The sequence below is a fragment of the Eptesicus fuscus genome, chromosome 16, assembly GCF_027574615.1.
Source record: "Eptesicus fuscus isolate TK198812 chromosome 16, DD_ASM_mEF_20220401, whole genome shotgun sequence".
Taxonomy (NCBI): domain Eukaryota; kingdom Metazoa; phylum Chordata; class Mammalia; order Chiroptera; family Vespertilionidae; genus Eptesicus; species Eptesicus fuscus.
In genome coordinates, this window is record NC_072488.1 from 43716107 (window position 1) to 43733106 (window position 17000).

At 48.8% G+C, this 17000-nt stretch overlaps 1 protein-coding gene across 3 annotated transcripts in view; it reads right to left on the reverse strand.

The window, feature by feature from the left end:
- Positions 1-1008: 1008 nt before the first annotated feature.
- The window catches only part of EXOC6B (exocyst complex component 6B), a 506048-nt gene continuing 490056 nt past the window's right edge, over positions 1009-17000 (reverse strand). For all 3 annotated transcript variants that reach the window (XM_054728545.1, XM_008147458.3, XM_054728546.1), the window contains 2 exons: positions 7893-8005; positions 1009-3936 (listed from right to left, as the gene is read on the reverse strand). In XM_054728545.1, coding sequence (XP_054584520.1) covers positions 3810-3936; positions 7893-8005 — 240 coding nt within the window. In that variant the 3' untranslated portion in view covers positions 1009-3809. The remainder of the gene's footprint in view (positions 3937-7892; positions 8006-17000) is intronic.

A 17000-nucleotide genomic window follows, 5' to 3' on the forward strand; every position in this document is an offset into this window, starting at 1 on the left:
GTGGTGCAGCGGGACTGAAGCCTGTCTCAGGCATCACAGCCCAGTTGTAATACCCAGACCTCTTCCCTCCTATTCCCACGGCTCCACGCCAGCCGAGGGCACAGGCAGGCTGGGCGCTGCTGTGCCACTTCCATCCGTACTCACCGCGGCTTCAGATGTGCCCACCAGGTTCTCCACCGTCCTCTGAGCACATACCTGGCTCACGCCGACTTTTCACTCTAATGTGTCTGCACCTAAAATGCTCCCGTGGCTTAACTAAGTTTGAATTTCATTCCTTTAAGGCCCAGCTAACTCGCATCCTGCTTCCTCTGAGCTGTCTTCCCTGACCAGACTGTCTCTACAGCAGGCAGGCGGCCTGCTCCTCTCCCCTCCTGAACTCTAGAACAGGCTCCCCCGGCTCCCCCCGCCCGGCTTTGTTCAGCACCACTGTCGACTGGGAACCTTCCCATGGCGGGGCCTGGTATCCAAAACACATTGGGCCCACACTGCCTCGCCCGGTGCTCCCCATACATCAGGCCTTTCAAAGGTCATCCTCCTGACGATGACGCCAGTGTGAGCGTACAGACAGGAAAGCCTAGCCAGCAGCGCGGGGTGTTTCCCGGGGCTCCCTGCGTGTCTGAAGGCAGGCTGCCTCCCCACCAGGCTTGGCCCCTCTAGTCCCCGGTGCAACGTCTGCCGTCCAACCGAGGGCGCACTGTGCAAAGACGGCGGAGAACAAACACCAGGAGACAACACGTGGCTTCTGAAACAGGTGCAAGGCTCTCTCCTTTAATAGCAGGTAAAAGAGGAGAATGTACAGGAGGAATGACATGCTCTTTTACACACAGGAGGTTCTCCAACAACCGGGAGGCCCGTCTGCATCAGTAGCTTTACTAGTGAGTTTTTAAAAAGTTCCCTTTAGAGTTAAAAATGGACTCTCCTAAATTTCCGCAGTAAATGTGCAACTATTTGTGCAAAATGAAAAGGCCATTTCCAACATATGAGTGAAAAGGAATTGTGAATTTAGACAAAAAAAAAAAGAAGAGCAAGAAAAAAAAGAAGAGGCAACTGAGCCGCCAGGAGCAGAGCCCTGGGAGGAGGGAGGCTAAGGGGGTCTCTGCAGTGGGCCCAGGGCTGTGCTCGGGGGCCTTAGAGGAAGGTCATGGCCAATGCCAATCTCGGGGACAAAGGGCCCTGGGTCCGGACTTGCTGAGCAAGCACGTGCCAGGTGTGCAGGGCAGCGAGGCGGGCTGAGGCCAGGAGCCTCTCCGGAAGCTTTGCATTCCCTTTGCCAACAGGGATTCTGCCGGTTCCAGTTTCCAGGTCCTGCTTTCCCCACAACCAACAGCCTCATTTACAATCTACTCAAAGAGACTTTCCTCCCAATGTTAAAACTACGCAAGGTCCCTCTGTTACCACTGAAACCCGCAGGGTCCCAAACCAGACGGTCCTTTCAGAAACATGAACCTGGTTCCCCCACGAACTTGGCCGAGGGTTTGTGCCAACTAGAAGGCGGGTAGGCTCCAGCCACCCATGTTCTCGCCCTCTTGTTGAGGCTCCAGGCGCTTGTGCACCTCCGGGCATCTGAGGCCAGAGCTCAGGAGTCTGAGGGGCTTGGGCACGGGTCCTCCCAAGGGCTGGCCCAGTGAGAGGCCTCCAGACTGAAGTAGAAAATCCTACTTCACCAACGCAAACAACTTGGGCATCGCTGGCCCCTGATTTCACCTTCCTGTGCCCAGGAACAGTGTGTCTACAGACAGCTCAGACTGAGGCGGGCTGGGAGAGAGGAGAGCTACCACAGGGTCACCTTGAGCTTGAACAGGCTTTTCCTTGGAGGAACGACTGTGAGCAAAGGGCAGGACAACCCTCTCTCCCCGCCCAGGTTTCCTCTCCAGCACAGTCTCTCCAGGGGGCAGGTCTGAGACCAGACCAGCAATGCTGACAAAAAGACAAACATCGGTGCGCTTAAGATCCACCCCATTCCCACCTCACAGTCTCGGTGCTCAGAGCTCAGGGATCGTGCTGCAAACCGAGGATAGGGAAGGAGGGCGTTTGGGCCCCTTTTAAGCAACAGGACTCAGATGAGTGTCACCATTCCTGGCTTTTTCAATAAAACCCACGGCTTGGGAGATGGCATCTTGGGTGTCATTCCCGCGGGCCCTGCCTTTCCTTGGCCTTTGAAGTTCTAGGGGCAGCGCTCCTCCCCGACCCTCATCCCGAGACCCTGGCCCACCCGCCCAGCCCAGGAGGAGCCTCCGGAGGCACCTGCAGAGCCAGCACACGAGCAGCCCGGTCCCTCCGGCTGGAGGAGGCTGCATGTCCCTGCATATTCTCTTCCCTGTGTTTTTTTCCAGTTGTGATGAGTGAGGGAGGGGTCGGGGGTGGGGAATGACGAAGGAAGCACTGCCCTCCCCAGAAGCAACTCAGCAGCTGACAAAGGAGGTCAGGATTCTGTTTGATGGAATATGGGAGTGTCTCCTCCCATAACCCGGGCTGGAAATACCTGTGTGGCTCACTTGTAATTGTTTGTGATGCACAATTATACTCTTGCCAGGAGCCCCAGTGGCAACTTCCTGAAGTGTCTTAAAGTGCAGGTTCCTCTGAGTGGCCTCACAGCACAGCCCCTGCATAAGCCTCGGGAGCATCGGGGACAGCGGACAGTCTCCGAGCCGGTGGGGGTGGCTCTCTGAGCTCAGTCCCGAGTTTGGGGGATAGGATCATAGACAGTGTTTCTCAGACAAGGCCAACAGATGGCTGTGGGGATCTCGGAAGGGGACGGGAGCCTTGAGCCAGAGCAAGAGCTTCGTACCCAGGATATGACTGAGGGAGGGTTGGCTGGGCCAGAGGCAGCAAACCACTAGCCAGGAGACACTCCTTCATGGTGACAGTGGCTCCATCACTAGTGGCTGCCCCCATCACTAGTGGTGCAGAGCTGGTGACGTTTTCTTTAAAGATGGTGGCCAGAAAGCTGATTTTGAAACACAAAGGAACAATCTCAAGTCATCTTCAGGTTTTACCTAAGGGTCAAGTAAGAGCCTTTTTCAGACTTCTGGAATCTGACCTCCCCCAATGACACTGCGGGGAGGCAAGTCTGGGACTCTGGGAGGGTAACTGGTGACCCTCGCCCTGAAAGAAGGACATGAGATGAATGGGGAAGGGGCTGGGGCCCCTACAGTGAGCCATGGGGTCCAGGTACGACCCCTGCTCTATCCTGTCACAGAAGAACTAGCAGCAGAAGCACTGGGCCAGATCCAGGCTAAAGAACCTGCTCTCCGTGGGGGACCGGAGGGAAGCTGTCACCTTGCCACCTGCCATGCTTATCACCGGCAAGTGAGAGTCAGCGGGCGGAGGAGAGGCGCCCCCAGGACTGTGTGGCCTTCCCCACACTAAACAGCAACGTTTTGCAGGCCCTGGCCTTGCATCGGCCCCACCTGGGGTGAACGGGGTACCCTGGGGTGAACAGGATGTACTGTATCATCCTTTTGCCTGCTCACCGCACCTCCACTGCCAAGTACCCACTGTGTTTGTGTAGTTAGCGGAGGCCCAGACCTAAGCGCCAGAGCCACGGAGAAAGGTGTTCATCGTCCAGGACTGACGGCACCACCATCTCTACGATGACACAGAGAGTGTAGCAAAGACTCCCCAAGTCCCAGCCCAGCAACGTCTCACATGCTGGCTTCCTCTTGTGCCTCTATTACTATAGGGAAAGGTTATCGAATACTGTACATAGGTTATTAAAAAAATACATTTTCTCTCTCTGAAGAAGAATGCACAAATGCAGGGCCAGCCAGGCCCCGGCCCGGACTGCGGGCCGCAGCGCGAGGTGGCCTTCACGAGTGGTGGCTGCTGATGAGCCCGCGGAGCTGCTTGGCCACGGTGTCAATCAACTTCTGCTTGTCTCGCTCGTTTTTACGAAACTGTGCAAACATGTTGTTCTTGCGGCTCGTGTCCTTCATCCTGAACAGAGAAGGAGGGAAAGAGAGCAAGTGTTTGAGGGGACAGTGGTGGAAGGGGAGCTGGCAAGGGTAGGACGGCGCAGTGATCCCTAACGGCCACCCAGCTTTTTAGTCCAGAGCATCCCCATGGCCGGGCTTATCCTTGTCTGTTACTCAGGAAGCTGTCTCCCTGATTCACCCACCTCCAGAATCAGTCAAGAGCCAGCTGTGGAGGGGCTAACCCCTATGGTCCCTCCTCACCCTCCCTGCTTCATCCCCTTCCATCCCCAGGTATACACCTGTTTTGGGGAGGAACCTGGGGCATGCCACAGCAATGGAGGTCAAGGGCTCTCACGGAATATCTAGGATCTGCTTATCACCTCTGAAGCCGTCTCACGGCTGCTGGGACCTCAGAGCTGGCATTTGAAAGGTAAAGCAGAAGCATGTTCTCAGCTAGCAGTTCCAGGAGAAGGAGAATAACACCGTGTAACTCTAAACCTCACTACAGCTGGCTACTCTACTCCAGGCCTAACAAGATTGAGGGCTGGACCTCTCTCTCTTCCTCTGCCTCAGAGTGAGGACCCAGAGGCAGGGAAACAGATGAGCCCCGTTCTCACACTCGATAAACCAGGGCTTTTGGCAAGAGAAGCCTGAGTTCTCAATGGCTGTCTAGATCCTCAGGCCTCTGACCTCTGGAGAGCTTTCTATCACTAGGCCACACCAACGGTCCAGAGCACACTCCTAGCATATTCCTCGAGCACAGACCATGGACAGCTCTGAACAGTGGTCCTGTCAGATGGAGAGACACAATTGGGAAGCATGAATATAGAAAGTCAAGGGCAGGCTGAGGCAGCCACAGCATCCTCTGACTACACTATCGCAACAGACGCCAGGAATCTGCTATTCCCTGCAGAGGGCCCATGCATGCCCCCCCGGCATCTGTTGGTAACTGTTAACTTTGGCCCCAGCCTCTGCACACCAGACTTCTAGCCCTCAGCGAGTTCTAGTGCCAGAGACTTGCAACACTGCCCAGACCACTTTCTCCCTGGGGTAGGGGAGGCTGGGCTTCTCCATCATCTGCTCTCTGACCTCACGGCTCCCAGGGCTGCAAAGAGACAGGATAGAGGAGGGGAGGGAAGAAACCCAGCAGGGAGAGTAAACTCCCAGGCACACTCCTTTGGCCAATGCTTCCCACTGTCCTCTGTGAGGGTGCCCTGTGCTGAGGGGAAAATTAGAGGCCAGAGATGCCACGGGACACTTATATCCGAGTGTAAGAGGTCTGATGAGCACTACAGCTGTACGGCTCCGGCTGACAGTGGGACTCCTCTCTCTGATCTAAGCCTAAGGGGCTCCAGGCTGGGATCACGCATCAGCACGCTGAGAACACTGCACGTACGGCACAGCCACCTGCCTGAGGAGGCCTGTGTGTGGAGGGGGAAGGAGAGGTAACAGGTTCAGAGGTTTAGGTTGAAAAAGCACAAGCGTCCTCCAGGCCATGAGGACCACTGTCCTTGGTCCTTCCCACATAACGCCTGTTATGTCTGTGGACCTGGCCTGGTTTAAGATTCTTTGTCCCAGAGAAGGAATCCTTTCCATTTCTTAACTATGCTATAAATCTAAACAAAACAACACAAAACAAAGAGAAAGAGGAAAGGAAGAAAACCACTTCCTGATTTACAGAACATTTCATCTAACATCCTACGTCACCATTCGCTTTAGGACTCCTCACACCGCCCAGAGACCAGCAGCTGGAGCCGGCTGTCGGCTCCCATGGGAAGCTCCCCAATGGGTAGGAGAGAAAGGGGGAGTCTTTGAGACTCAGAGGCTAGTTTCCTTGGTCATTAGGCCTGGAGTTGGGATGACCGGGCAGATAAACTCAGGGGCCCCGAGGGCTGGCGGCAGCTGCTGGTTTGTCCGTAGAATGCTCGGATACCAGAGAGAACCCTCTCCCTCCCCTTCCGCAAGACCAGATCCTGATCCGCTTTGCTATGGCCACTGCTCCATGACCCAGGAGCATCTTCTCATTCCTGCATGCCCTCCCAGGTGTCTGGGTCCTCCCAGGTCCCCCCGCCCCCATTAAGAAGGGCCAGGACGAGGGCGAGAGTCAAGCTCTGGTATAGTTGGTGGTGGGGAAGGCAGGAACAGGCCAGGAAAAGGGATGATTCCTATGAGGCTGGAAATACAGGTTTTAGGGTGGCCTTTGGCTCAACTATGTTTGGAAGGAAGCTTTTAAAGCCCGCTGATGGCTTGGGCTAAGCACATGGCTGTGTTCCTGGCTGGGCCTCCAGGATGCTTCAGAGAGGCAGGTTATTTCACCCTATGGCTGGTCCACAGGAAGTGGAGGGGCCAGTACTTCTGGGTCATTGGCTGGAAGGGAGTCCCAGGGCCCAGGTGGACATATCACAAATATGACATCCAAGCACCAACTCAAGAGCCAAAACATTCCCCATTTTAGCTGGGCACTGAGATTTCTGGGATTAGGTCTTGCCTCTAATAATGAGTCTTCTGTGGGAAATGTGGTTCCAGGTCTTAAAGCCATGGGCCTCATCAGCAGGAGGCAGGGAGGCTGCGGAGGAGTTCCCTCTGGCGGGCCTGAATTTCAGGCCCTGCACCAGCAGGAGAATTGCGTGTATCAGGAAGCTGAGTGGGAAGAGCCATTTACCTGGCACTGATGGGGGAATACTCCTGCCTCCACTCCCAGCCCTAAAGGAATTGGTAAGCCAAGGGTCACTCTAAGGACCAAGGGTAGAGGAGGCAGCCAGCCAGATGGCACCGGCTGGTTTAGTAGATTAGTATGTCAGGGTGGGGACAACTCACAGGGCAGGGATTTTAGTGTGATCATTAGTGTCAATGAGGAAACCAGAAGGACTTGCCTCGAAGTGATGAAAAAGGCCCAAGTGAATAATATACTTACTCTCTAGATATCCTAGGGAGGAAGGTCATTGAAAGAGAGAACCATGGGAAAAAGGTTAAAATGGAATATCAGTCTTTGTCTTGGTCTGGACAAAGTTGTACTCTGGGCTTCTAGTTTCTTGGCTCCAAACACATACCTCTGCATCCTGCTCTTGCCCACCCTCCATCTCCTCCCCTTCGACATCCCAATCACAGTGCTTAGTGGGAAGGAGACACGTAGCCTCTCTTGCTCCATTCTGACCTCCTAGACTCTGGTCCTTGCCTTCCTAGGATTTGAGACTTGCTTGACTGGCCATATACATAGACTTGCCACATTGCCTAGATGCAGGATACTCTTCTAAGAGGCTTCTAAGAAGCCGGGTTCACTAGCTTGAAGACAAGAGAAAGCTTCCCTTCTATATGGGTCTTCCTCTCTGGCCTGCCAGCTCTCAACGAGGTTAACAAATATCAGAGCCAGGCTGCAATGCATAGGGGATCCCAGCATGTGGGTGATACGATGGTTAGCCATGCCATGTTCTAGAACTGGCTAACTCAATCTCAGTGGTAGCAACCTTTGTCAACTAGTGACTACCTCAGGCAAGAATTAATACCTTTTCCAACGTAGCTTCCTTGGGACAGTCAGCACAATAAAGCTCAATTTGTTAGGGAGCAGTGGGGAGTGAGTCGGTTCTAGTGAAGGTTTCAGTAGGTCCAGGAGTTTCTTTGCTAGGAATTGGAGAGACCACTGTTCTGTGGGGCTGTTCTATCCATCATCACACTGTTTACCAGGCCCCCAACTAAGGCATCTCCCTTTCTTCTCTTGTCATCTCTAGTTAAAGATATATCACTCCATGAAACTCCAAGTAGTCAGAGTCCAGCGGACTCGTACTTGGCCTAGCTTGTGGGCTTCATGAATTAAGAGGCTCCAGGAAGACTGGCCTGTCAAATCTAATGATGGAGATACTGACAGCCCCTATGGCACCTTCAGGAACATGGCCTCTCTGCTGTCTTGTTCAGGAACTGACCACCCCCACCCCCACGCCCCTCTCCCCACTTCCCCACACGGACCACTGGCCTGGTACTCACTTCTCGAGCAGGGTCAGAGCCGTCACTGGGTTTACACGGAGGTACTTGCAGTTGGGCTGACCGTAGTCAGCAAGGTATGTTGACCAATCCCACTGGATGAAGAGATCCAAAAGCTGTAAAATACCCAAATCCCCACCCCATGAATTAATCAGACAGACAAGACAAACCCCTCAGAAATCCTCAGCATCCTTCACTACCAGCTACCAGTATATTTGAAAAATAAAAACGTAGTAAGAGAAAGAATGGTTACAAACTATAATGCAACAGAAAGTAATGATTAATCATCAGAAGTCAGCCCTCTGCTGTGAGCCCTGTAGGGGTGCCGGCAGCCAGCGCTCAGAGGCAGGCCTGTACAGAAACAACTGCATTGAATCAAAACTCAGGACTATCACAGTAAGCACTCACTTATTCACTTAACAAATACTTATCTAAGGTCTTCCACATGCCAAGCACGATTCTAGGAGCTCAGAATTCAGCAACGAACAAACAAAGGTGGATGGAGCCCAGTGTCACATATGCAGTCGCATGAGCTTTAGGTTGAAAGGTCTGGATTCAAATACCAGTGTCATGACTTGCTGCATTGACTTTACCCGTTACTCAGTGGCTAGAGACACCTACACATGCCTATACACAGACAGGACAGATAGACAACACAGAAACACTGGGACATGTAGCATTGAGGCAACGTGTGTCACCCCTGGGTGGGCATTGGCTGAGCAGGTGGAAACCAGGGACATGGTAGGTCTGGACTGAAAACCAGTCCATAATTGAGTACACAGACTCTGGAATGGCAGTTATGAGTGTTAGAGAGGAGTGCCATTAGAAGATTTTCCTAATGAAGACGGAAACCCACTGAATTAAGCAAACACTTTTAAAGCACCTAATACGTGCAAGGAAGAGGGCTGGGCCTTTCTAGTGATATTAAAAGAAGTGGTCTTCCCTCGTATAGGAGAATAAAAGAAAAACATGAATAATTGTAATCCAAGCCAAATGAGTTAAATGTTATTAAGTGACAAACTGACTACTCCTCCTTTTTGGAACTGTGAACTGAATATTTTGCAGTTTTCCACTTAGAGAAAAATTTAAATACAAATATAAATTGTAGCGCAGACCACACACACACACACACACACACACACACACACACACACAGTATATTTTAAATTAATCTGGTTATCAGATAATGCCTTAAAGGCGATGGGAATAATCTCAACAATATAAAATACCAGTTATGTTTATATCTTTGTCATAGAGTTCACTATGGACATTTGCCAGGCATTTTATTAACATTAGTGGCAGATTTAAATTTTATTTTTATTTTGAAATAATTTTAGACTTACATAGAAGTTACAAAAATAGTTTTGACAGTTCCTCTATACCCTTCGCCCAACTTCTCTAAGGTTTGCCTATTATATTACCCTAGCACAATGGTCAGAACCAAGAAATTCACAATGCTACCATACTATTAACTAAATTATGACTTTATTCCAATTTTGCCAGGTTTCCCACGGCCTTTTTTCCTGGCCCAATCCAGCATCCCACACTGCAGTTAGTCAGCACGTCTCCTTAGTCTCTTCCAGTCTGTTACAACCCCTCGTTTTTTCTCTTTCAAGACTTTGATTTTATGATAGTTTACTTTTGGTCAATTATTTTGTAGAAAGTCCCTCAACTTGGGTCTGCCCAATGTTTTCTCATGGTTAGACTGAGGCAGCAGTTCTGAACCGGGGGAGATCTTGCCTCCCGGCGGACATCTGGCAAGTTTGGAGGCATTTTTGACCGTAACAAGGTTGGGATGGTGACGCTCCTGGCATCTAGTGGGTAGAAGCCAGGGATGCTGTTAAAAGTCCTGTGATGCTCAGGACAGCCCCACACCGAACAATTACCCAACCCAAAATGTCAACATTGAGGTTATGCATTTTTTTGTAAAATTACTACAGAAGCGATACTGGGCCCTTCTTAGTGCATCATCTCAGGTGTACGTGCTGTCCCTGTATCTCATTATTAGTGATACTGACATTGACCACTTGGGTAAGGTGGTGGCTGATGAGTCTCTCCACTGCAAAGTTACTATTTGTACCTTTGTAATTAATACTTTTCTTGTGAAAGATACACTTTGCGACTATGCATATATCCAGTTTCTCCTCAAACTCTGGTGGATCCTGCATGCAACAATATTTACTGTAGTGTTTGATGGCTTCTCTCATTTCTCTGTAGTTATTAATTGGAATTCTTTGGTAAGAAAAAGTGCTGCCCGTTCCCCTCCATTAATTTATATCAGTGTGATCTCATGGATATTTATTTTATTTCATGGGTTATAACCTCATGCACTAATTGTTTACTTTGTTGTTCAAATTGTTCCAGCCTTGGCCATTAGGGACTCCTTCAGATTGCTTGCCTATGTATTTTCGACCTGTCCCTATTCGTTTTTGACACTTGCTTACATTCTGGTACTATAAGATGTTCCAAGCTCATCTTGTACCTTCCCAGCCCCTGCTCTGGAATCTGTCACTTCTCTAAGGAGCTCAGGTTCCTTTAATTGGAGAATGGATTTTAGCATCTATGTTTATCTCTGTATCTATTTGCATGTGTAAATTGAAATCATAAGTTCATACTTGATGTCTCTGCTTTCAGTCTAACACCCTGGGGTTCGTTCTAGCCTTCCATCGTCCCTAATTTATCACTTCTTTCTGTGACAGTGAGAAACCTGACCCTCATGACCTATAATATATTGTAATTACAGTTCACCCTTGAACAACATAGGTTTGAACTGGATGGGTCCACTTACACACAGGTTTTTCAATAAAAACCTGTACTGTTTTCAATCTGCAGCTAGGAGTCTGCAGATGTGGAGGGCTGACTGTATTCCCTGACCTATGGCATTTTGAGCATCCGTGATTTTTGGTACCTACCTGGGGTCCTGGAACCAATCTCGCATGGATATTGAGGAACAACTAAGTTTTGGGGGAATCAAAAGTTATATGTGGATTTTCAACTATATGGGTGGCTGGCATCCCTAATCTCCACGTTGTTCAAGGGTCAACTGTATTTGTTTAATTCTACAATAAAATAGTTTCAGAATTGTTAATCTATGCCCCTATGAGAAACAAATTTACTAACTGGAATACAGGACTTGAATGTTCTTTATGTCTTCAAGGCTTCCCAGTAAAAAGAACTGGTTTTTAAACTACTTGGGTTAGTTCTTTCTTCCTCACCATTTTTCATTGCTTATGTTCCATTTTGGATTCCTCCCACATGCTAACTGATTTTAATTATTTATTTATTTTTGGGAATAAGTCAGAGCTGTATAAAAAATATACTCAGAAGTATCATTCCCTCCTCATCCCAACTAACCTGTTCTATCCTCCCCACTCCTTTCTACCTCTTTCCTCTCCACCTCTGCAGGTAACCAGTCTAGTTTCTGGTTTACCCTCTTTTGTTTCCTTTGTACGAGTGGGAAGATCCGTGTGAATTTCCTGCCTCTGCTTTCTCACCTGAAGGTGAGCACACTTTAGATACTCTCTTGCACTTTGCTTTTTTCATTCCCTGGTATATCTTAGAACTCACTCCCTAGATACTAATTGCGCATTAGTGATCCTATTTTTGATTTATTCATACAAGTGCTCTTTTTATAAACCAGACAAGTCATTTTCAAGGCACAGACAAGACATTATGTTTTGGTGCATTTGATCATTAAGCTGGCGGAACAGGAGAGTATTAGCTATTTAGAGAGTAGGACACATGAGTAAACATGTCACTTTAATCAATGATTCCACCAGTCACTAATGATGCGTTGCCCTCAAACACAGAAGCATTTGCTTACGGTATTTATCAGAACAGGAGAACTAAACTAATGCAGTAATTAATGTGACACCTTATAAGCTACATAGGTTAATAAAAATTGTCAATTATGTGATTATTGGTTATTACACAAAAATGTGTTGCAGTGGGAAAAGATAGGACAAGGAAAGACATTTGAATCAGGTTATACTAAACAAACTTTCTATGATAGAGTCTTTTTCTTTTTTTGCCTCCTCTATAACTTTTATCTATAAGATTTTAACTAGGGCTTTGGCAGTTCTAAAGCTGTTTCTACTTCTACTGTATTTCATTGTTACTGCAGAACATTCCCATGGCTTAATAGTACTCAATTATAATTTTGGTTTCATGAAGGTGGGGGGATGGGGAGGACAAGACCCAGATAGCATAAGCAACTTGCTGGAAATCACAAAGCAGACAAGTGGTAGAGATGGCTCAATGGCTTATACTCCCCAGAGTGCTATAGTTGTTTATTTTTGAAAAATCATCATTGATTTGGTCTCTAGATTAGGTACTTGCCTGAGGCTAGGTAAATTTCTGAACAGTCTTTCTTTTTTGCTATCACAGCTGAGAAAGACTAGAAAAATCCAAACGAGTCCAAGTAAAAATGACCTCAGGAGTGAGTTAACTGGACAGAGGACAGAGAGGAGCATAATAGCGGAACAAATGCAGATTCCAGGAGAGACCTTCGGAATGAATATTGCTAAGATAAAGCAGGCCTCCTGATCCTTGCTAGTGCATACCAACAGACACACTTCTCCCCAGAAATGTAGCAGTGATTCAAAGGGATGAGTTATTTGCAGGTAAAGGAGTAGAAGGAACTCTTCAGTAAGAATTATTGGGTAATAGTCAATCAAATGAACCTGAGGTTGCTCTTGGTTTTCTCAGGCAGAAAGGATCACAACCCCCTCCCCCCCAAACAAAACTCAAAAAGTAAAAATGAAGTGCCTGGTGATGAATGCCCTGCTTGGTCCCACTACTGGACTAGTGTTACCCAACCAATTGGTGAGGAGAACTGTTTTATATATCCTTGCCTTCATCACAAATTCCCGTGATATGTGCCTCATCTCCCATGTAGAGGGGGAGCTCGCCAAGGATGGGGATCATGCCTCCTCTTTCTGAAGAGTCCTCCTAGGCTACATTTCCAGCAGGCAGTCACCAAAGACATGTTAAATGGAATTAAAGTAGGTGAACTAACTTTTATAGAAATGATATTGGCTAGTGATGGGACAGACTTGTAATTTGTTTCTCACAATAAACTTTCCAAATGGACCAAACCTAGGGTCCACCTGACTACTACTAGGAGGAAGGTTGTGTGAGAAAGAAGAAGACATCAAACAGGAGGGATAATACCTATGACATTTTGGAAGCGCAGCCCCAGATATTTGATTCCAAGGGTCCAGGGGAGATACCTATGACTGGTGATTGGGAACTCAGCAGGTGTTTGGCTCCAAGGTAACATCTGGGCTGGTTCTTGGTGGGCTGCATGGGGCCTATCTCATGTTAAATAGACACCCCCTCAAGAGATTAACCAAAGAACTCATATGCATACTAGAGGCCCAATGCATGAAATTCGTGCAGGGGCCTTGGCCCTGGCTCCCGCTGCGGCCACTGCCCGTTGCGGCTTTGTCCAGAAGGAAGGATTTCCGAAAGGATCTCCGGTCTAATTAGAATATTATGCTTTTATTATTATAGACTAGAGGCCCAGTGCACAAAATTCATGCACGGGGGTGTGTGTCCCTCAGCCCAACCTGCACCCTCTCCAATCTGGAACATCCCTCTCACAATCCAGGACTGCTGGCTCCCAACTGCTCGCCTGCCTGCCTTCCTGATTGCCCCTAACTGCTTCTGCCTGCCAGCCTGATCACCCCCTAACCTCTCCCCTGCCAGCCTGATTGATGCCTAACTGCTCCCCTGCCAGCCTAATTGCCCCTAACTGCCATCCCCTGCAGGCCTGGTCACCCCTAACTGCCCTCCCCTGCAGGCCTGGTCACCCCTAACTGCCCTCCCCTGCAGGCCTGGTCACCCCTAACTGTCTTCCCCTGCAGGCCTGGTCCCCCCCCAACTGCTCTCCCCTGCAGGCCTGGGTCCCCCCCAACTGCCCTTCCCTGCAGGCTTGATTGCCCCCAACTGCCCTCCCTTGCAGGCCTGGTCCCTCCCAACTGCCCTCCCCTGCTGGCTATCTTGTGGCGGCCATCTTGTGTCTACATGGGGGCAGCCATCTTGTGTGTTGGAGTGATGGTCAATTTGCATATTACTCTTTTTAAAAATATATATATTTTATTGATTTTTTACAGAGAGGAACAGAGAGGGATAGAGAGTTAGAAACATCGATGAGAGAGAAACATCGATCAGCTGCCTCTTGCACACCCCCTACTGAGGATGTGCCCGCAACCAAGGTACATGCCCTTGACCGGAATCGAACCTGGGACCCTTGAGTCCGCAGGCCAACGCTCTATCCACTGAGCCAAACCGGTTTTGGCTGCATATTACTCTTTTATTAGGATATGTATAACCCATAGACACAGACAATAGTGTGGTGAAGGCCTGGGAAGGGGGTGGGAGTGGAGGCAGTCAATTGGGGGGAGGGAGGGGACATTTATAATACTTTCAACAATAAAGATAAATTTTTTAAAAAGACATCCCCACCCTCCCTGCATGCCTGCAAAGATTCCACGGGCCTGGGATCTTTAGCTGTAGGAACTAAGATAAGACACAAAGACACACCGACAACTACCTCTCTTTCCCCTAGAGGTTATTTTCTTTGCATGTTTTTTTTTTTTTTTTCTTGAACAGACACACTGAGTCCTGTAGAGAACTGCTCCCAAAGCAGGTGTGCCCTTGAAGTAAACTTGACCTATGAAAATATGAATTTGGACTTTATATACATCCCAGGATAATTCTTCATGATAAACAGGTTAGATTCTAATATGATTTCAAATAACACGCTCCTCTGGTGCACTTCGCATATCATCTAACTGACAAAGTTCTAAACAGGCTGCCTCTTTAGAACGCGGCTACTATGCAAAGTGCAGGGTAAAGAGAACAGCGATTCACAGAACACTGAACCAGGAGAGTTTCTTCTGTCCACGCCCTGCCTTTGACAGGATGAAACAGATCACATCATTATAAAGCAACTTTTCATGAAAACTGAGGCCCAGGTGCCTTTCAGGAGGCAGTTTAGCACCACAAAAAAAAGAGCCTGAGGCTGGTGGACCCCAGACTGACAGGGTGACCACAGATAAACCAAATCCATTTTTCTTGCTCAGATATGGAATCACAATAGCTGTCAACAGCTGAGGGCAGATAAGAGCATGGTTGTGAAAAGTTCACTAGAAACACAGAATTGACTGATGACTCATTTGGGCTTATTGACCAAGATCTCCTCCAACTCCTTGTCTGGGCCATTCATTCAAAGGAGAGCGTCTGCCTACCTTCCACATATCCTCAGGAGCGCTCCTGACAGAGGCAAACACAGGAGGAAGGAGAAAGCTGGAATTATTTTCACAAACTTAAACTGAGCACCAGCGATGCATTGAGCTCTTCCGGGCATGTGGAAGGATGAATGAGACTCTCTGATCTTGGGGAACTCAGGCTTGTAAATAACAGTACAGAACGATGTGAGTACTCTAACAGGGGGCGAAGAAAGTGCAAAAGAAGGACATCCAAACCTGAGCCAGGTAGGTGGGGGTTACTCTAGGAATAAGCAAGATAATGAGCAAGTGGTCAATGGCCTCACATACTAAGCTAAGGAGGCTGAATTTCAGCCTGGAAGTTTCTCTACTTGTGTTCATCAAGGTTGCTATCTGCTTTCTTTGAGACTATGGGATGAAAAACTACAGCCACCACTTGCCTTTGTAAATAAAGTTTTATTGGAACACAGCCATGCTCGCTGGTGAACATGATTTAGGACTGCTTATGTGCTCTAACAGCTGAGTTTAGTAAAGACGGAGACCATATGGCCGGAAAAACATAAAGTGTTCACTATACACTTCTTTACAGAAAAAGTCTGCCTCTACATCCAGGCAGGGAGGGCGGTGTGCTTTGAAACTCTCTTAGATGTAAGATATCTAACATCTACTAAATAAATAAATAAAAGGAAAGAAAATAGCTTAGGGGGAGACCCTTCTAATTGTAAGGAGGTGGCAAAAAAGTCATTATCTTCACATGCGGCATCAGAATTGAAATGTGTTTGAGGAAATACCTTGCTTTGTAAGACCTTGCTTTGTAAGGAGTTTGTTAGTCTGTTTCTTAAGAGCGACTCTAACACTGACAGGCGTGAGAGGGTGAGGAAGGGAAGGCCTAGTGGTGTGAGAGCCCCAAGCAGCTCTGGAGACCTGGGCTGTCTGGTAAGGAACTGTGTAGCAGGTGACATAAACCTCCCTTAAAAACCACCCCCTTAGACCCAATTTTTAAACAAATCTACCGTGCTCTCAACTGCTTGGGCGAATTTATTTTTTATTTTTTGGTGAACTCAAAGACACTGCGTTTCACACCAGCCAGCTGCAAACTACACTGTGGGAACGGGAGCCCAGGAGAGAGGAAGCCCGGAGGTTTCTAGGGGTTCACAGCACACTGACAGGCCTTCGGGTTTTCCACAGGCTACGGGGCCGGGCTGGGGACAGGTTCCCAGTTCCTTTGGATCTCTGTAAGTTAAAATGAAAAGTAAATTCTGCAACCACAACCCCTCAGTAGGCTGGCTCTTGAGCCTCCCAGAAAGGCTGACCTCTTCTTTTGCTCTCGGCTGAGTGGGGGCAAGGGAGGGACAGTGGTGGCTGTGCAGTTAGTTAGCGGCTCTCCCTCCAGCTCAGCTGCCCGGTGTTCCGTAAGCTCTTGATCGGAGACCAACTGCATATCAGCAGCTTCCCCTGAACGTCACTCTGAGAAATATTTATTTGCCTCATAAATGTGGGTTTATAGGTTTGCTACCTAAACTCTTCGCCTCTGAGACTACCTTGGAAAAGAGAAAGACAGGAGGCGTAAGGCTCTCCCATTGTATCAGCTAGTGTGGGAGAAGGGGCGGGGCGGGGGGGGGGGGGCGTGGGGGGAGCGAAGATTCCCAAATAAAAAACGCCAACACCAAGCATTCCTTTGTGTCAGAGGCTTCTGTGAGGCCATTGCACATGGATGTGCACATTGATGACAGCATCTATCCTGCTGCAGGGGCCAGAGGAAAACCTATTATCACACTGGGTGGTAACAACCCTACTGTGCATACAGGTTCAAGGGGAAGGTGGAGGGAGGCCTCTGCTACGGGCTGACTGAGCTGCTCCTGGTGGGGGGGGGGAGGCC